Source organism: Meleagris gallopavo, chromosome 6 (assembly GCF_905368555.1).
Source record: "Meleagris gallopavo chromosome 6, MGAL_WU_HG_1.1, whole genome shotgun sequence".
NCBI classification, from domain to species: Eukaryota; Metazoa; Chordata; class Aves; order Galliformes; family Phasianidae; genus Meleagris; species Meleagris gallopavo.
The window spans coordinates 22,518,801-22,534,171 of record NC_139409.1 but is presented as its reverse complement, the minus strand read 5'-3'; the positions used below and the strand labels follow the sequence as shown (position 1 = coordinate 22,534,171).

Here is a 15,371-nt window from a genome sequence, read left to right as displayed (position 1 = left end):
TGGGAAGCTTCGAAACAAACTGTAATGCTTTAATGTAAATGCTACAACTGCAGTGGGGAGGGTAGCATCTAAGAAGTGTCATCCTGGGTAGAACGTTTTTGGTTTTTCTCTTTTATGAAATAAATTAGTTTTCTCTTTCATTCGGTTGGGATTCAAGTGGGAAAGAAAGATTTTATGTGAAATGACTAATAGGTGAACAGCATAAATAATAGCAGAACTCTCAACCCTGGATTACCATGCACTCTCATGAGCCAGTGAATGTAGATCTCTTAGTTTCTCCAGTATGAGTAATGGAGTTAACTGCACAGTATAAAGTATTATTTAAGGCAAAATTATATTTAGTTTAACTGGCATTGAGAATTATATCAGTTTTCCTTGTATGGTTGCTATACATACTCACTAACTTTAATGCTTATCTCAGGTTTTTCAGCAGGTGTTTATTAATTCACTGTAAGCCAGAACAGCTGCTAAAAATTAAAGTATTTCTTTCACAACATCCTTTTAATTCACTTTCATGTCTTTTGACTCTCAGTCTCTGGAGCTGGAGGACAAATTTGAAGTTGAAATTTCACCTCTGCTTGTGTAGTAGTTTACTGCTCAGTGCTGGAAGTGTTTTCCTTACCTTCCTGGCCTGAAGGGTTGTAATCCCCTTTCAGAGATTCTTTTCTGGCCGAGTGTTTTATTACACTTGAAGGTGATGAGAGATGTGAGGGGGAGGGTTGGGGAGGGAGTCCTTCTGATGTTTCAGGATTATCTGAAAAATTAGAAAGGCTTAGTGCAACAGGTGCCATTAACAGCTAATATGGGGGCAACAAAAGTGTTCGTAGATCAAAACATGTCCTGGGTGCCACACAGGAGCAGCTCCAGCCCAGTTGCAGAAAAAAGCCCCAACGGATCATTCTCTGAGCTTGTAATGCTTTCCCTTTATTCTTCAATTTTATTCAGTATTGAGAATTTCACGTTCTCAGTTATGTCAAGCATTGATGTTTCCCTTCAAATATGGAAATAGAATATCTAATGGATCACTATTCTTAAGCCTCAAGAATGCCAATGCACAGCCTCTGTTATCTCACTACATCACCTCTGCCACTGTGCTGCTACCAATGACAGTGAGAATTTTGTGTTTCGGACTTTTTCCAGATGTTTATAGTTGGATATTTGCTTTTCTAGCTTACACTTCCTAGCTCTATAATTAAAAAGAAAAAAAAAAAAAGTTATGCTGATAATTTACATTCTTTGTGTAACTCATACTCATGGAACTAAAGCATCACATCTACCACTGTCTTTTTTCATCATTTTATATAACATATTTAGGAGCACAATTTCTTTTATCTAAAGGCTTGTGAAACACTTTGTTTAGGTTTATTGAGAAGGAAATAAAACCCTGACAAGGCTGGAAAGATATATTTGGATGTCAGTGGGCTAATTATCTTTGGGCAGACTGAATGAACCAGCACACATGATATACTTGCCCCTTTTGCATCATCTTTCTTCTCCTTAGTCTAAAAGAATCAAGGGTAGGCAGGAGTTAGTCTCCCTCGTGGAAAGGTTACTTCTGGAAAGATGTTCAGCTGATACAAGAATGACAACAATGATAGATATGTGGTCACAAAGAGTTTATTGCATAAGAAATTGACCTAATGGTGCAAAATCGTTTAGTTTAAAGGTTTACTGGAAAAGTAATCTGAAAATATTTTCAGATTGTGTAACAGGAATTGTATTTTAATTAGGGCCTCAGACTTTAAAATCTATTACATAACTCCTTGATTAAAACTAATTCCAACGTTAGAGGCAGTCAGAGCAAAGTCCATTTTAAAAGATTTTTTTAGATTAGTAAATACAGAAAATGCCAACTGCCAAGCTTTCCAGAGTCATCAGAAGATTAACAGAAACTCATGAAACTATAAAAAATTAATATCTCTGAAAGTTCTGATTTGAATAGATTTTCATTTTGAAATTCCATACAGGATAAAGAAATAGATATTTCATGTACAGTACAGTTTCTTTTTTTCTCATTTGTATAATTGATGAAGATCAGGAACAGACTTAAACTCATTGCTTGCCTTGGGGGTAGATCCTTGGCTGCAAGATAGATGTTTTAAAAATACTTCTTTAAAATACCTCATTAAAGAGCACCATGACACTCTGACTAAATTGTGCCACTTTGGAATGCTGTCTGCTGAATTTTTAAGTGAGTAGTAAATTATGAACTCAACGAAAACGGTGGTGGAAAATCACTCTGGCCTGGAAGGAGGACTGAGGTCTTCTCAAGGAAAATATGGGCAAATTTGTTCACACGCACAGACCTGTGGAAATGAGTACTGCCCAGAGCTCTGCATGCACGCACTGCTGTTGTGCAGCATTCTACACAGCAGTTGGACCATTGCTTACGTGAGTGAAGTGGAGAGGAAAGAGCTTTCTCAGCTTCTGTCCATCCACACAGTATGGCCTGTATCTAATCCAGAGTCCACTTGCTACCCAAGTACTCAGTTGTACAAGAAAAGCGAAGAAGCACAGCTGTTTTAGAGAGTTCAAGTTTAAAAAGGTGATATGAAATAGGTTCAACAGAAAGAAGAGAGTACAGAAAACCAAATGTTCAAAGGAAAAGCATGATTGAACTGTATTTGTCATTACCAGTAGCTCTTTCTGGATGCTATAAAAATACAGAAGCCTGCTGTTTAGTTACGCAAGTAAACCTAAAACAGCTGATTGAAAAGATAGAGGTGATTTAACTGCATACAGTGGTGGGGTGGGTGTTTAACACACAAATGGTTAAATCATATTGCTGGTAGAACTGTCAGAAAAACAAGAGGAATGTTCCTTTCTGCACTTGATGAAGAGACCATGCATTTATTCCTTTTCCTTTCTCTGAGGTCAGTTGTGTATGGATCTCTGGAACTTACTTCAAAAGTAGGGAGAGTTCAAAATGCCACCGTTATATCATGCTCACGGAGCTGAGATAACAGCCCTATAAACACTGGTGGAACGAACCTACAAATCTTCTAGAGAAGCAAAATGTCCACAGATAAAAGAGTTGTGACGTATGTGCTTAAGGAATAAGTGAAGGACGTTTAACCTACCAAGGCTCTTCCATTAAAAAAAAAGTATTATCTGATGAACTTTGACGCAGTTCTGCTCAGGAATAGATGCAATCTGCCCCCGTTAGAGCATATTATGGTTGAAGATAATATCTGCACTACCTTATTTTTTGGATATTTCTTGATCGGGAATGTTATATCCATCTGTTGAAACATCATTTTTTTTCCTTGTGAGATGCTGTGAAACCAAAGCATACTTAGCCTGATCCTGGAGTCACTGATGTCTGTGGTGAAAGTCCCATTCAGTGCAGTGGTTGGGGTCAAGGCCCTCGATTCTGCTCCAAGGCCAACTGGGACCTTGTAACACAATGCTTTCACTGAAAGTGTACAGCAGATGTTAAGCTTCCTTTGCCCAGTTCCTAGTGAAGCTCTGAAAATGATTATATTTTATTTAAGATCTTGCTCTTTCTCTTTGCTGTATTTTAATCAACAACTGAGTCTATACAGTAAACTGTAGACTGTCATAAAGCTGTACACAGTGCCTCTGCTTGGTTTCCCTTTTACTACTGTCTTCCTTTCAGTTATACATTCAAAGGGAACATGTGTCCATCTGTAAGTTTCTTGTGATTGATGTTCTTTACAGTTCTGGCTCTTACCATGTGCCAGCCTGTAAAAATGCTCCCAGAGTCCAGCTTCTCCAAGTAATGCAATCATTGTAGCAAAGCAGTGCAAAGTTTTCATAATGAAAATCCTCACGGGGAATGTTGATCTCATTAGAGATCTTAACCCAAAGTGAATTGCCAAAATGATTACAAATCTTTTTAGAGTGTTGTCCAATGAATCACTCCAAATATTTTCCTATTTTACCTTTCTACTTCCTTTTGAACACCACTGACTTGCAGCTTTGGACCTGTATGTTAGCAGTGTCCTGAAGGTTACCTGGGACAAGTCTTTTCCTTGCTGGCTGACAGGCAGCTCAGAAAGCACCTCCATTTCTTAGGAAATAGGCTGCATGTGTATTTTAGGGTCAGAATATTATCTTTATTTTTAGAATTCATTTGCTTCATTTTAAATAGCAATAGGGTACAAATTCAACACATCGCAGCACTGGAGGATTGCAGTAGTTTTCCAGAAGCTGCCCGTTTTCAGTATCTGTCACTGCCTATGGAGTAACACTCAAAAAGTTCATGAGAAACTTCAGAAAAAACAGTGATTGCTGTTATATTGACGCATTAAATCTGTTTCAAATAGATACAGCCCCAATGATCTTAGAGATATTATGGATGATTATGGTACTATCCTACTTGAAGAACAATAGAATTTCAGTAAAAAATTCTGGCAAATAAAATGAAAAATCGAAGATATCTGATCCATTTTCTGTCAGATTCTAGCTGAACAGTATTTCTTCAATCCTAATGTGTATCCACACCATCTTTCTTCTTATATGTAGAAGACGATATGTCCATGCTCCACATGAAGTAACTGCTTCCTGTGCTGTGTCTGGAACCCACTCACACAAAGTAAAAGGAGAGGGAAAGGAAAAGGAGAGGGAATACAAAAAGTGTTACATTTAAAATGAGAACTCCCAGTTGCACAACAACTGAGGCAAGTCACTTGTGACTGGAAGTGGGTAACTGCCTGGAGCATGCAATGTTGTCTGCTGTGGCCTGTTTTCAGAATAAAGTTTTATACTGTACCAAATTCCTGCTACCTCTCAGAAAGGCCAAGGGCCTTCGTCTTTAAAGACTGATAGATCTATTTTCCTTATATCTTGCCTTAGTCTCACTACTCATGCCTGCAGTATAGACTTGTCCAGAAGATCTACCAAAAAGAACCAGCGGTGGGAAGGAGAGTGAATCAGCTCGGAAATAATCCCACTTAAATAAAGGTTTCCACAGGACAGTCCAGATCATGTTATTCTAGTCATCATTCTAGTTTTAGGTCTTCCTTGTTTATAATTCTAAAAATGAAAATATTTTCATCGTAATAAGTAACCAAGAATCTGAATAAAATATTTGCCAGCTATTCACATTTTGTAACATGAAAAAAAAAGAAAAAACTCAACAACAACATTATTTAAATATATCTCTGAGTCACAGAGTATGTAGCTTGGCAGGTTTCCCATGGCACGATGCAGGATTCCTTGGCAAATGTTTCTCGGCTTTAGCTTTTTTAGTTTCTTCACCGTCTCCTTGTTGCTCTTATACACAAAGGCACGCAAGCTCCTAAACTTAACTACTGCAACCTCACTGACTTCTAAAATTCCCTGTACCGTTTTCATGAGCTGCTGCTGTAATCTTTCCCTTTGTATTTTTCTTTCCACTTTGCTGCATTACTGTGAGTTTTCTTTTATGGGGTTACTCATCTTGTCTCTCCAATGCCTTCAAGCAGCAGCTACCTGTTCTGAAATTGCTGCTCTTTCTTCCAGTTCTTCTCCTTGCTACCTTTTCAGCCAGACCAGCTAAGCCTTACTTGCCCAAAGAGCATTATGCTCTTTCGATTTTAGAGTGACTTTATCTGGGTTGCCAATATGCAGACTTTTCACCAAGAATATTGAACATGTTCAAGTCAGTAATCAAGAAATTGTCCTTATTGCTTTTCTATAGTAACAAGGAAGGTGATGAGATTCCCCACTTCTCACCAAACTGAACAAATGGACAAGCAGATAGTATCCAGATAGCTATTTTGGAAGTTATTTCTTACATTTCCAGTTCCATGCCTAGCCTTAGAGGCAATTGTATTGGCAATACTAGAATTGTCTTGTTGGCTGTATTATATTTTGGTTAGAAAGAGAGTTTCCTGACTGTTCTTTTTCACTCTTCAGTACCATTTTTCTTTACGTGAGCTTTCTTCCATGTATCCATTTTATCTGTAGTTTAATCACTCAGTGTAAGAAATTGGAAAATAGCTTCCGATTTGGATGTCACTAATTGGTTCAAAATATCAGCCAAGAAACTTGCAGAAGTCTTTTCCTGTGCCTCAGTGCATGTAGTTTTATAGTTTTATAATTTTTTTTTCCTTGTTTGCACTGCAATATGTGCTAGAGCAGTGCTTATCAATGCCTTTAATTTCAATTTGTATGAAAACACTGACTTTTCTTACAGTTAGTTACAGACTGTCTTTGCTTTGTGAACCTAGAAGTAATGTGGTCAGTTTACAGTTAAACCTCATTTATATTGAGGGTGTCACTGCATTGTCATTGTATACAATACTTTTAGAATTGCTTTGGCATGTTAGCAGAGTTGCACCAGGGAGAATTTTTTCATAGAGACTTGCTTAGGAAATGTTTATATCTCAGTTTTTACTGAGTAGCATAGACGTGAAACACACTGTCTATAAAATAAAATGCTCAACCTTTTAGACACCGTATTAAGCTCTGACACATAGAATATTCAGTGAAGGTGAAAAACAGTATGAAACAGCATGAAATGGGAAAAGAACATAAAGTTGGTGAATGGTAAAATCTTTCTAGTTCGGCTACATATAAGTGAGCATTTCAGCCAAAGAATTAGTAGTATTAAGTCCTTCTAAACTGTAAGTAGATGCTAATTTTTTCAGGGTATGTTAGGTTTTACAGTTCAGCCTCATGTTGAGATCTGTTTTTATTTCCGTGTTATCACAAATCACAGTGTGGTCGATATGGGCAGGATCCTCTGGGTCTATGTGGCCCAATAGGGCCAGCCTAAGCAGGGTGCCCAGCTTCTGATGATCTCTAAAGAGGAGACCCCCACAGCCTCCAGGTACCTGTGCCAGTGCACTGATGCCACACAGCACAGAAGTGCTGCCTCGTTCAGAAGGACCTCCTGTCTTCCACTTTGTGCGCAGTGTGTCTTGTCCTGGCATGGGCACCGCTGAAAACAGCTTGGCTCTGTCCTCATTGCACCCTTCCTTCAGATATTTAAATACATCAATGAGTTTATCCCCGAGCCTCCTCTTATCCATACTGAACAGCCCCAGCTCTCTCCAGCCCTTCTTTATAGTGGAGATGCTCCAGTCCCTTTGTGGCCCTTCACTGTGCTCTTTCCAGTATGTCCCTGTCTCTCTGGTCCAGCACCTCACCAGTGTTGGACTACAATACAAAAGGTAGATTTATTATCTGAAAAGAGTCACAGTGCAGTCTCCTAGCTAATATCCACATAACTATGTAGCTGCATATCCTATCTGTACCTCAGGATCTTGTTCCGTGATAGCTCCTAGCTTTCAAAAGTACATTTTTATTTATAATATGACATCTCCAACTCATCTTTAGATCTGTAGGCTATGGGCATTCTGGTCCCACCTTACAAATAAAGATTTTTTTCCTCCATTCAGTGGGTAGTTTTCAAGGAGCAGTGAATAAAGGTTTAGCTCCAAGGTTTAGAGAAGGAATGGTGAAACAGGACAGAGACCTGTAGACTTCTTGTAAGATTTCTCTCCTCCCTTCCCTAAAACAAAACAAAACAAGAAGAGAAAAAAAAAAAAAACAACAAAACACAGCAGCAACCAACAAAAATAGGAAAATATGGCAGCATGACAACATTTGAGATTTCTTAAACTAATAGGGAAACTAAATTAGTCTTTTGATGCACTGTGTTTCTGTCCTATATTCTTCCTTGTTTGACTGTGTGGTTTGTAACAGCAGTGGTGTTGGGTCCCTCAGAGCTTGGATTTTGTGGTAAGCAAAGAAGCAGAGAAGGTTGAGAGGATAAAGGAAACACACAGAAGGGAAGTGTATCTCTTTCCCCCACTGGAATATCCCTCTTTCCTGAGGTATACATACACACAGATTTTACACACTGTTCTTTAAGGTCAGAGGACAGACACATCTTCTGTCACAGGAGACAGATCCAGCTCCATGCCCTCTTCTCAAGGAAAAAAATAAGGAATTTTACAAAATCAAACCTTCTCTTTAAGTAGTCTCACATAGATTATCATCACAGAGGGGAGGATATATCCCCAAGTAAGGACTTCTGGATTCAGCTTGCATAAATAGACCTCAGGGAGTGAGTGGGTGAGTGAGTCAAGTGAAAGATACAAAGAACAAAGGTGAGATTTTACATTTTTGTGGCTGCTGGGCGTGCTTCCAGTTCAGTGGTACTGGGAGAGCTATCATCTACCTTTAAGAATAGCATTAAAAAATACTGACTTGAGATGAACGTTCCCATCCAAGGTGTACTGGACTTGCAGTGTTGGCAGGTCATTACTGAGAATAATTAGTGCCAAAATGTGAGAAAAGATCTTCATACAGTTGCTGATTAAGTGCATCTACAGATCTACTTCCCCAATCATCCATCCAATATTCCAATTGAACTGCCAGCCAAAATTCACGAGGCAAATTTCATTACGTTAGTGGTGCCTAACCTAGAGCTGGCATTCTGTTGTAGTCACGATGGTGGGATGGATAGGAGTCTGTAAGATGAATTCATAATGCTTCATTATGATGAAATATCAAAGTATGTTGGAAGGTCACCTTGTGTTGTATAATTATATATTCAAAAGAATTTAAATTTTTTCCTCAGCCCTCAGTGAATCTGAGACAACAGCAGTGATGGGAAAAACCTCTCTTAAAAATCCCAAGAATCATACTTGTTTTGGCATGACACTGCCTAAGGTGATTTGCGAACAAGGCTGACTTTGCCAAGCTTTCACATAACACACGGTTCAGCATACGTTTTGCAACATTAAATCTGCTTTCCATTTGCATGGATAGAATTGCCTGACTATATACATTTTGTTAGTATAAAGGGCTCCAATATTCTAATACCGGAGCCAAAATGAATTTCTTGAGGTGATGCAAGCTGTATATTAATTACTTTAACGAGTCATTCAGAACCATATCTAAGGTTGTTGCTTTGTCTGACTTTGGAAGGTATCAGTGTATCCGCTGCCACAGTAATACTGGGATTGTAGCTACTGACCATCCTGAAAATCAGGCTCAAAACTGATAGCAGTAGGTGCTCATATCTATGTGAAGTTGTTTCACTGTTTTTCAGTAAAATCCACTATTTCCAGATACCTTAAAGCTTCTAAAATACAGAAATCTGTAGGTATGAGTTGAAGTGCTCTTGTCAAAGAGACCGCAATTAATAAGTAGCATGCACACCTAAGAAGCAGCGCGTACCATCATTTATCATCTCTTCAGAGTCTAAATAAAAAAGCCCTTTATGGACAAGTACCAGACTGCCACATTTTAGCCCATCAGTTTAAACCTGATGTCATATAATTTCAAATTGAGTTTGATTAAATTGTTCGCTGTGCCTCTGCCCGAAGCAGTTTGCAGTGTTAGCTGATAGGAACGTGACCTGGGTGGCAGCAACCATAGAGGCAAAAGGCACATTTAGCTCATCAAAGATGGTCAGCACGTCCTCCAGTTATTGCTTTGCTTTTTTTCTTAGTGGCACAGATTTCCGCAGAGCTTATTATGCCTGAGACCTGTCACCATCCTCTGGGCCTATCTGGGTGTATCTGGTGCTGACCCCCAGATAAGTAGTGGCACATAGCCCTGTTCTGCATGTGAGAGCTGCAACATATAAAGCACCATTTCTCACAATGAACTCATGGTTAGTAATAGGAGATCCAAATCCTACATTTGCTTCTGCCGATGGGCAGTGAGAGGGGAAGGACTGTCTCTGAGTACTTCTTGTACTCCCAGTGTAGATGGGAGACGTTTTATCCTGAGAAGTGCAACAATGAAGATGGTGGCTCTGGATGTCACAGCTTTTTAGGACCTTTTCAGAGAGAAGAAAAAGAGCGTACAGAGAGACATGAGAGTACTGACCTTTCTTCATAATCAAAGATGCATGGGAAAATACTTAGTTTGTAAAGTCACCATGTCTCTGTTGAATAGTTTTGGGAACTGTGACCATAAATTTATAGCTTGCAGTGTTTTCTGAGGGCTGTGATCCAGAGAGAGAGGTAGCCTGACTAGCAGGCTACAAAAAAGACAGGGAACTCCTGGAGAGAGTCCAGCAGAGGGTTGAAGAGATGATTGAGGCCTGGAGCATCTCCCTGATGAGGAAAGGCTGAGAGACCTGAGGCTGTTCAGCCTGGAGGAGACTGAGGGGGATCTTAGCAATGCTTATAATTATCTCCTGGGCGGGAGAGCTCTTTTCAGGGTGCCCAGCAGCCGGACGAGCGGCAGAGGGCACAAACTGCAACACAGAAAGTTCCATCTGAACATGAGGAAAAACTTCTTTACTTTGAGAGCGACAGAGCACTGGAACAGGCTGCCCAGAGAGCTTGTGGAGTCTCCTTCTCTGGAGGTATTTTAGACCACCCGGACCCTTTACTGTGCAACCTGCTGTAGGAAACCTGCTTAAGCAGGGGCTTGGGCTGGATGATCTCCAGTGGTCCCTTCTAGCCTCTACTACTCTGTGATTCTGTGAATCTCTTGGGAATTCAGACACAAAACTGCGCTGTTCATCACAACTTGCTGTACCGTAGACCAAGATGGCAATGCAGTCATACAGAGTAAAAATATTTTAAATTTCACTTCGAGAGAAAAAACTGCATACCACTGTCTGAAAGTAATTTTTGACACTGTCTTTTTCTGAAAGCTTTGGAGATTCCACCTATTAATTTGTTTCTTTCCTGAATATATTTATGCAGCGGAAGTATTCCTCTCCTTCAAGGTAAATGCTGTATCGCTTCACACCCCATTCTTTACAGACCTTCATAAATCCATTGTCATTTATTTGATCCTTTAAATTTGGTGGAAGTATGTTTCCAATATATAACATGAGAAGAATTTAATTTTGAATTTATATAATATTTATATAATAATTAATCTCCAATTGTATTATACTTTAATGAATGCATGACATTTCACTCTGTTTTTGTCTCTCTACACAGCTCATTATGTTCTATCTTGTTTTGATTATATAGAGAGTAGCATTAGCTGAGAGAAAGTTATACGTGTTGAAGGATGCAATTAAATTCTAAAAAATAGCATATTCAAAAATATTTCTCATCTGTCCTGGTTTTTATCAAGTTTAGTAGAAAAGTATTCCCAAAGACTGGATAAAATATGAAAGCAAAAGAAATGAGATCGCAGAAAAATAACGAGCTTTCACTCAACATTGACAGCTGACAAATAAAAGTTCACATTAATTAAAGGAAAAAATATCTCTTTATTCTTTCAGACCACTCTTCCGTGGAAATTCAGATGTTGATCAGCTAGGAAAAATCTTTGAGTAAGTAATAACCAGTTGCATTATGTCAATATATGTTTAATACTGAAATACCGTGAGGTTTCTTTGCTGTGTTTTTAATGCAGTAATGTCTAGAACTAAGTATTCCTAGAGCCTATTTCCTGTTGCTACTCTATGCAACGTGATATTTCCATGCATTCTCTGTCAGAGTGGGAGGAGGAAGCAGTGTGGAATAGAGTTCTGCAGAACTAGAAGCCATCATCAGGAAGTTATGAGAAGCTTCTGTTTGGGGCTTTTTAAATCTCTTAAACATATTGTGCATGTGCTATTCATGAGTTTTCCTAAGCAGTTAGTTTCAAGAGTTTCTCTTTGCTCAAATACAAATACATTTTTTGTTGCAGCAAATGCAGTTTTCATTTTTTTTTCAGTAATTTCTTTGTGTATTTCAGAAAATATTTCAGAATCCTTTAAAATTCCAATTAAATTAAAAAGTCGAGGATGCTTACCAACAGCTTCTTTATGGGAAAGCCTTCTGTACATGGGAAAATAGTTTAGCTTTTAAAAAATACTGTGTAACCTGCTAAAACAATTAATAGTCCAGATAACTATGAGAATAGAAGGAATAGCAGCACATAATGTAGATTTTGTCAGAGACTGACTAATAGGCTTTCCTTTAAAACTTTTTCTAAATTCAAGGAGTTTGTGTTTTTCTTCTTCAGATGTATAGAATATGTTGAAGAGGTGGAGAGGCTCTGAAGTCTCTGAGGTAGATTAACTCTTTTCCAAAGTATGTTCTTATTAGCAACAGAAGCAACCAAAAAATAAATTGTAAAATGACCGATACTACCAATGTGTTAATTAAATAGGAATATATCTTTTTTAAATTTTTTCTTGTAAAAGCTCTTCAGGGCAAGGAATGTTTCTAAATCTGTAAGAACCATGTAATTTGAAGATTCGTGTACACGTCACTTCATTAGGAAATCAGATCCATTCAGGTCTCATCCCATGCCACAGAATGAATGCCTGTCTACCTCTGCACCACTGCGTTCCTTTTTCCGGTGGAGAGACTGCAAGGATCTGCTGATGTTCATGAAGGAAGAAACAGATAGGCAAAGTGAGAGAGAGAGAAAGAGGAGATATTGAAAGACTGTTCTATTAAAGATACTCCAAACAGAAGATAGTACATTTTTTAGGAAAAAGAGCATAATTAGAATAAATAATGCATTTTGCCACTTAGCCGTATTTCCAGTTCTCAAATCGTTAACAGATCTGTTTCTGAGCATTTTCATTATTTAGTATGAGGTTCCTAAATTGCAGGTCCTGATTTCACACAGTTGACTTCCTTTTCCTGCATGCCATACCAGTGTATGTGACTCACTTGCGTGGTTAATTTGTCATGCGCTGAATAGCTCTTCCTGCATAATCCAGAAAAATCAGTCCTTAAAGTTTACTTTTTCCTCTGCCAAAGCTACTCTTTCAGTCCTGCAATATTCTGCTTTGTTAAATGAAGATAGTTTTGAAACATGGAACTTATTTTGAGGCAAAAAAAAAAAAGAAAGAAAAAAGAAAAAGAAAAAGAAGCTGTAGCTGTGATTTTTTTAAGGATTCTGATTTGATTTACTAATGATATTTAAGAGGAAAAATCTAAATTTATTGGGGTAGGATTAAATACATGATCCGTAGCAGCAACCTCCAGCAGGATCTTTCCATCCCTAGGGGGTGGTTACCTGTGCAGAAAAGAATTCATCAAGAAAAGAAAATGCAGTGCTAATTTTAGAAGAAATTCCTTATTATACATTAACTTAAAGAGAAAGTTTGCTTTTGCTTCTTCTGTGCATTTCTCCTTAAATAGTTCAGAAGTCACTTGTTTGGGTTCGGGGGAAGGGGGGGTTATGCTAAATAGTGTTTATTTTGTGTTTTCACATCTGGACAACCCCATACAGTTAGGCATAGCTCTTCTTGTAGGAGGATTGTTTCTTTCTACGGTAGTGAAAGAAACATTCTCCAGACAAATTTGGACAGAAAGTAGTTTCAGGCTTTTCACGCAGACTGGACTGATGTAGTCTTTCATATAATGGGGCTGTGGTCTGCCTTTGCTTTACATGTGCATTCTGATTTGTGTCAGGTAAAATTCCAGTGTGCTTGAGGGTAAATCCTTAGGAGGTTGTCCCAAACAATGTCCTGCTTTTCCAGGACGCTGTCTGCATGTGGGATATCCTCACAGATTTCAGAGTAAATGCTGCAATGGTGTGAGCAGACTTGTCTCTCATTGTGATCAACGGGAGCGGAAAGTACTCAGCATTTCTCAAGACCAGGCCTGAACCTTTGGCAGGAGGTGAAACTCATCCAAGATACACCCAAACTTAGTCACTGAAATGGTAATGCTACCAGACCAGAGTGAGGGCATCTACTTAGACATTCATTATTAAGAGTTTTGAATACTGCAGGAGTGCATAACTAAAAATATCTTTCTACTCTTGGTCTTGTCCGCCCTACCTGCCTGACTAGCTGCCTCCTGGTTTCTTTTGTTAGTTTTGCCTGGGCCTGTGCTAATTCTGGCCTCTTCATGCTCTCTCGTACAAAAAATAAAAAGCCTGGGACTGGCCAAACACAGTTGAATGGCAGGCTAAATTTCAGTGTTATTTAAAATATTTAACTCCTTTGTCCTCCAGTAGTGCTGTTTGTGTTATGTTTAATACAGGTTCAGATCCTCAAACAGCTAATCACGCAGCTATAACCACTGTGGGGTGCTGCACCATACTCCTGACATACCTGTGGTGATAAAAAAAAGTAGTAATTTTTCATACAGATTTAACTCATCTTTTCCCAAGAGCTTTGTTGTTTTCTGATACAGCAAAATTTAAAGTACTCTGAGATATTAATTGCTTTGACCTTCCAGTCACACTTTTGTTTTGAGGACATGTTAATTTTAGCTGAGCCAAATTATAATCTAAAATCCATGTAGATAGAGCTGGACTAATTCCACTCAGTTCAGGTAACCTATGATTTACATCAAAATGTTGGCCTTTGGCCTCACCCAGTCTTATTACCAACCTCATCAAGAAGAAAGGTCAATGCTGCTCCCTAGTGGCACTGGGCTTACTGAGACCCAAACACTTAGTGAAGTTTTTCCTTGTTCCTCCTCCTCTTACTGTTAGCATTCGAATTAAAAATCTCAACTTTACAGGCTGTATAATTTGGTTTTCCTTAAAACCTGACACTTAATGTCAGGTCTTTTCCGGAATTTCCATCAGAAACTGATGTTTCACTACCACAAACATTAACTTCAGACTAAAACATGAAATATACGAGACATGACCCAGTATTGGATGTTTACCTACTATTTCATTTATTTCGTTTTTGTAACCTTAGCATAGTTATTTACTGAGTTTAAATGTCTTCTAGAATTTAAAGTAACAAGGTAAGAAATGATAAAAAGAAATTCAAATCTTCTATTGAAAAGTAAAGAAAAAATAAAATACAATGGGAAACAGAAACACAAAGATACTCCAGTCCTATGCCACTTCTGAACTGAGACTTTAAAACCTGTATTGTGAAGCAAATAAATTGTTTAACTTTAGGCAACAATTACTGCACATAGCTTTGAAGCATTATGAAACATCCCTTTTATTGCCTTACCCTCATCTTGACCCACACTCTTCTCTCAGCCTCTATTCTTGTGAATAAAGGTCCTTGCATGCAATTCCCCTTTGAAACTTACTGCTTTTAATCATCCTGGAGTGACATATGTTGCACCATCCAGTCAAGAGCTGAGCAAATTTCTTCCAAAGCACTCAGCACTTTTTCAACAAAAAAGACTCATAAAATTGAGACCTAGGCCAGAAAAGCGTGCTGGCCACAGAATGATTTCTGCCAAGCACATTGAAGGCCTACACTCATCACCCTCTATTCACAGTGATCAGTGCATTACTGTCCAGCTAATCTCATTTACACTAAAAGACTTAATCATAAAGTAAATTGTCACTCCGTACATTAAATACAAAATGGAGACTGCGTAAATGTCCAGAGCTAACATTATGCTTTGCCTTTCACAGTGTAATTGGACTCCCAGAAGAAGAGGACTGGCCTAACGATGTTGCCCTTCCAAGAAATGCTTTTGCTTCCAGACCTGCACAACCTATTGAAAAATTTGTACCAGATATTGATGAAATGGGCAAAGACTTGCTTCTTGTGAGTTTCCATC

General features: G+C 38.5%; 1 protein-coding gene across 4 annotated transcripts in view; it reads left to right on the top strand.

Annotated features, from left to right (window-relative positions):
- Positions 1 to 15,371, top strand: part of CDK6 (cyclin dependent kinase 6) — a 132,795-nt gene that overhangs the window by 101,452 nt on the left and 15,972 nt on the right. For 3 of the 4 annotated variants that reach the window (XM_085227439.1, XM_085227440.1, XM_085227442.1), the window contains exons 6-7: positions 11,159 to 11,209; positions 15,223 to 15,358. In XM_085227439.1, the coding sequence (XP_085083565.1) occupies positions 11,159 to 11,209; positions 15,223 to 15,358 (187 nt within the window). The remainder of the gene's footprint in view (positions 1 to 11,158; positions 11,210 to 15,222; positions 15,359 to 15,371) is intronic. The other variant, XM_085227441.1, reaches the window with a different exon arrangement.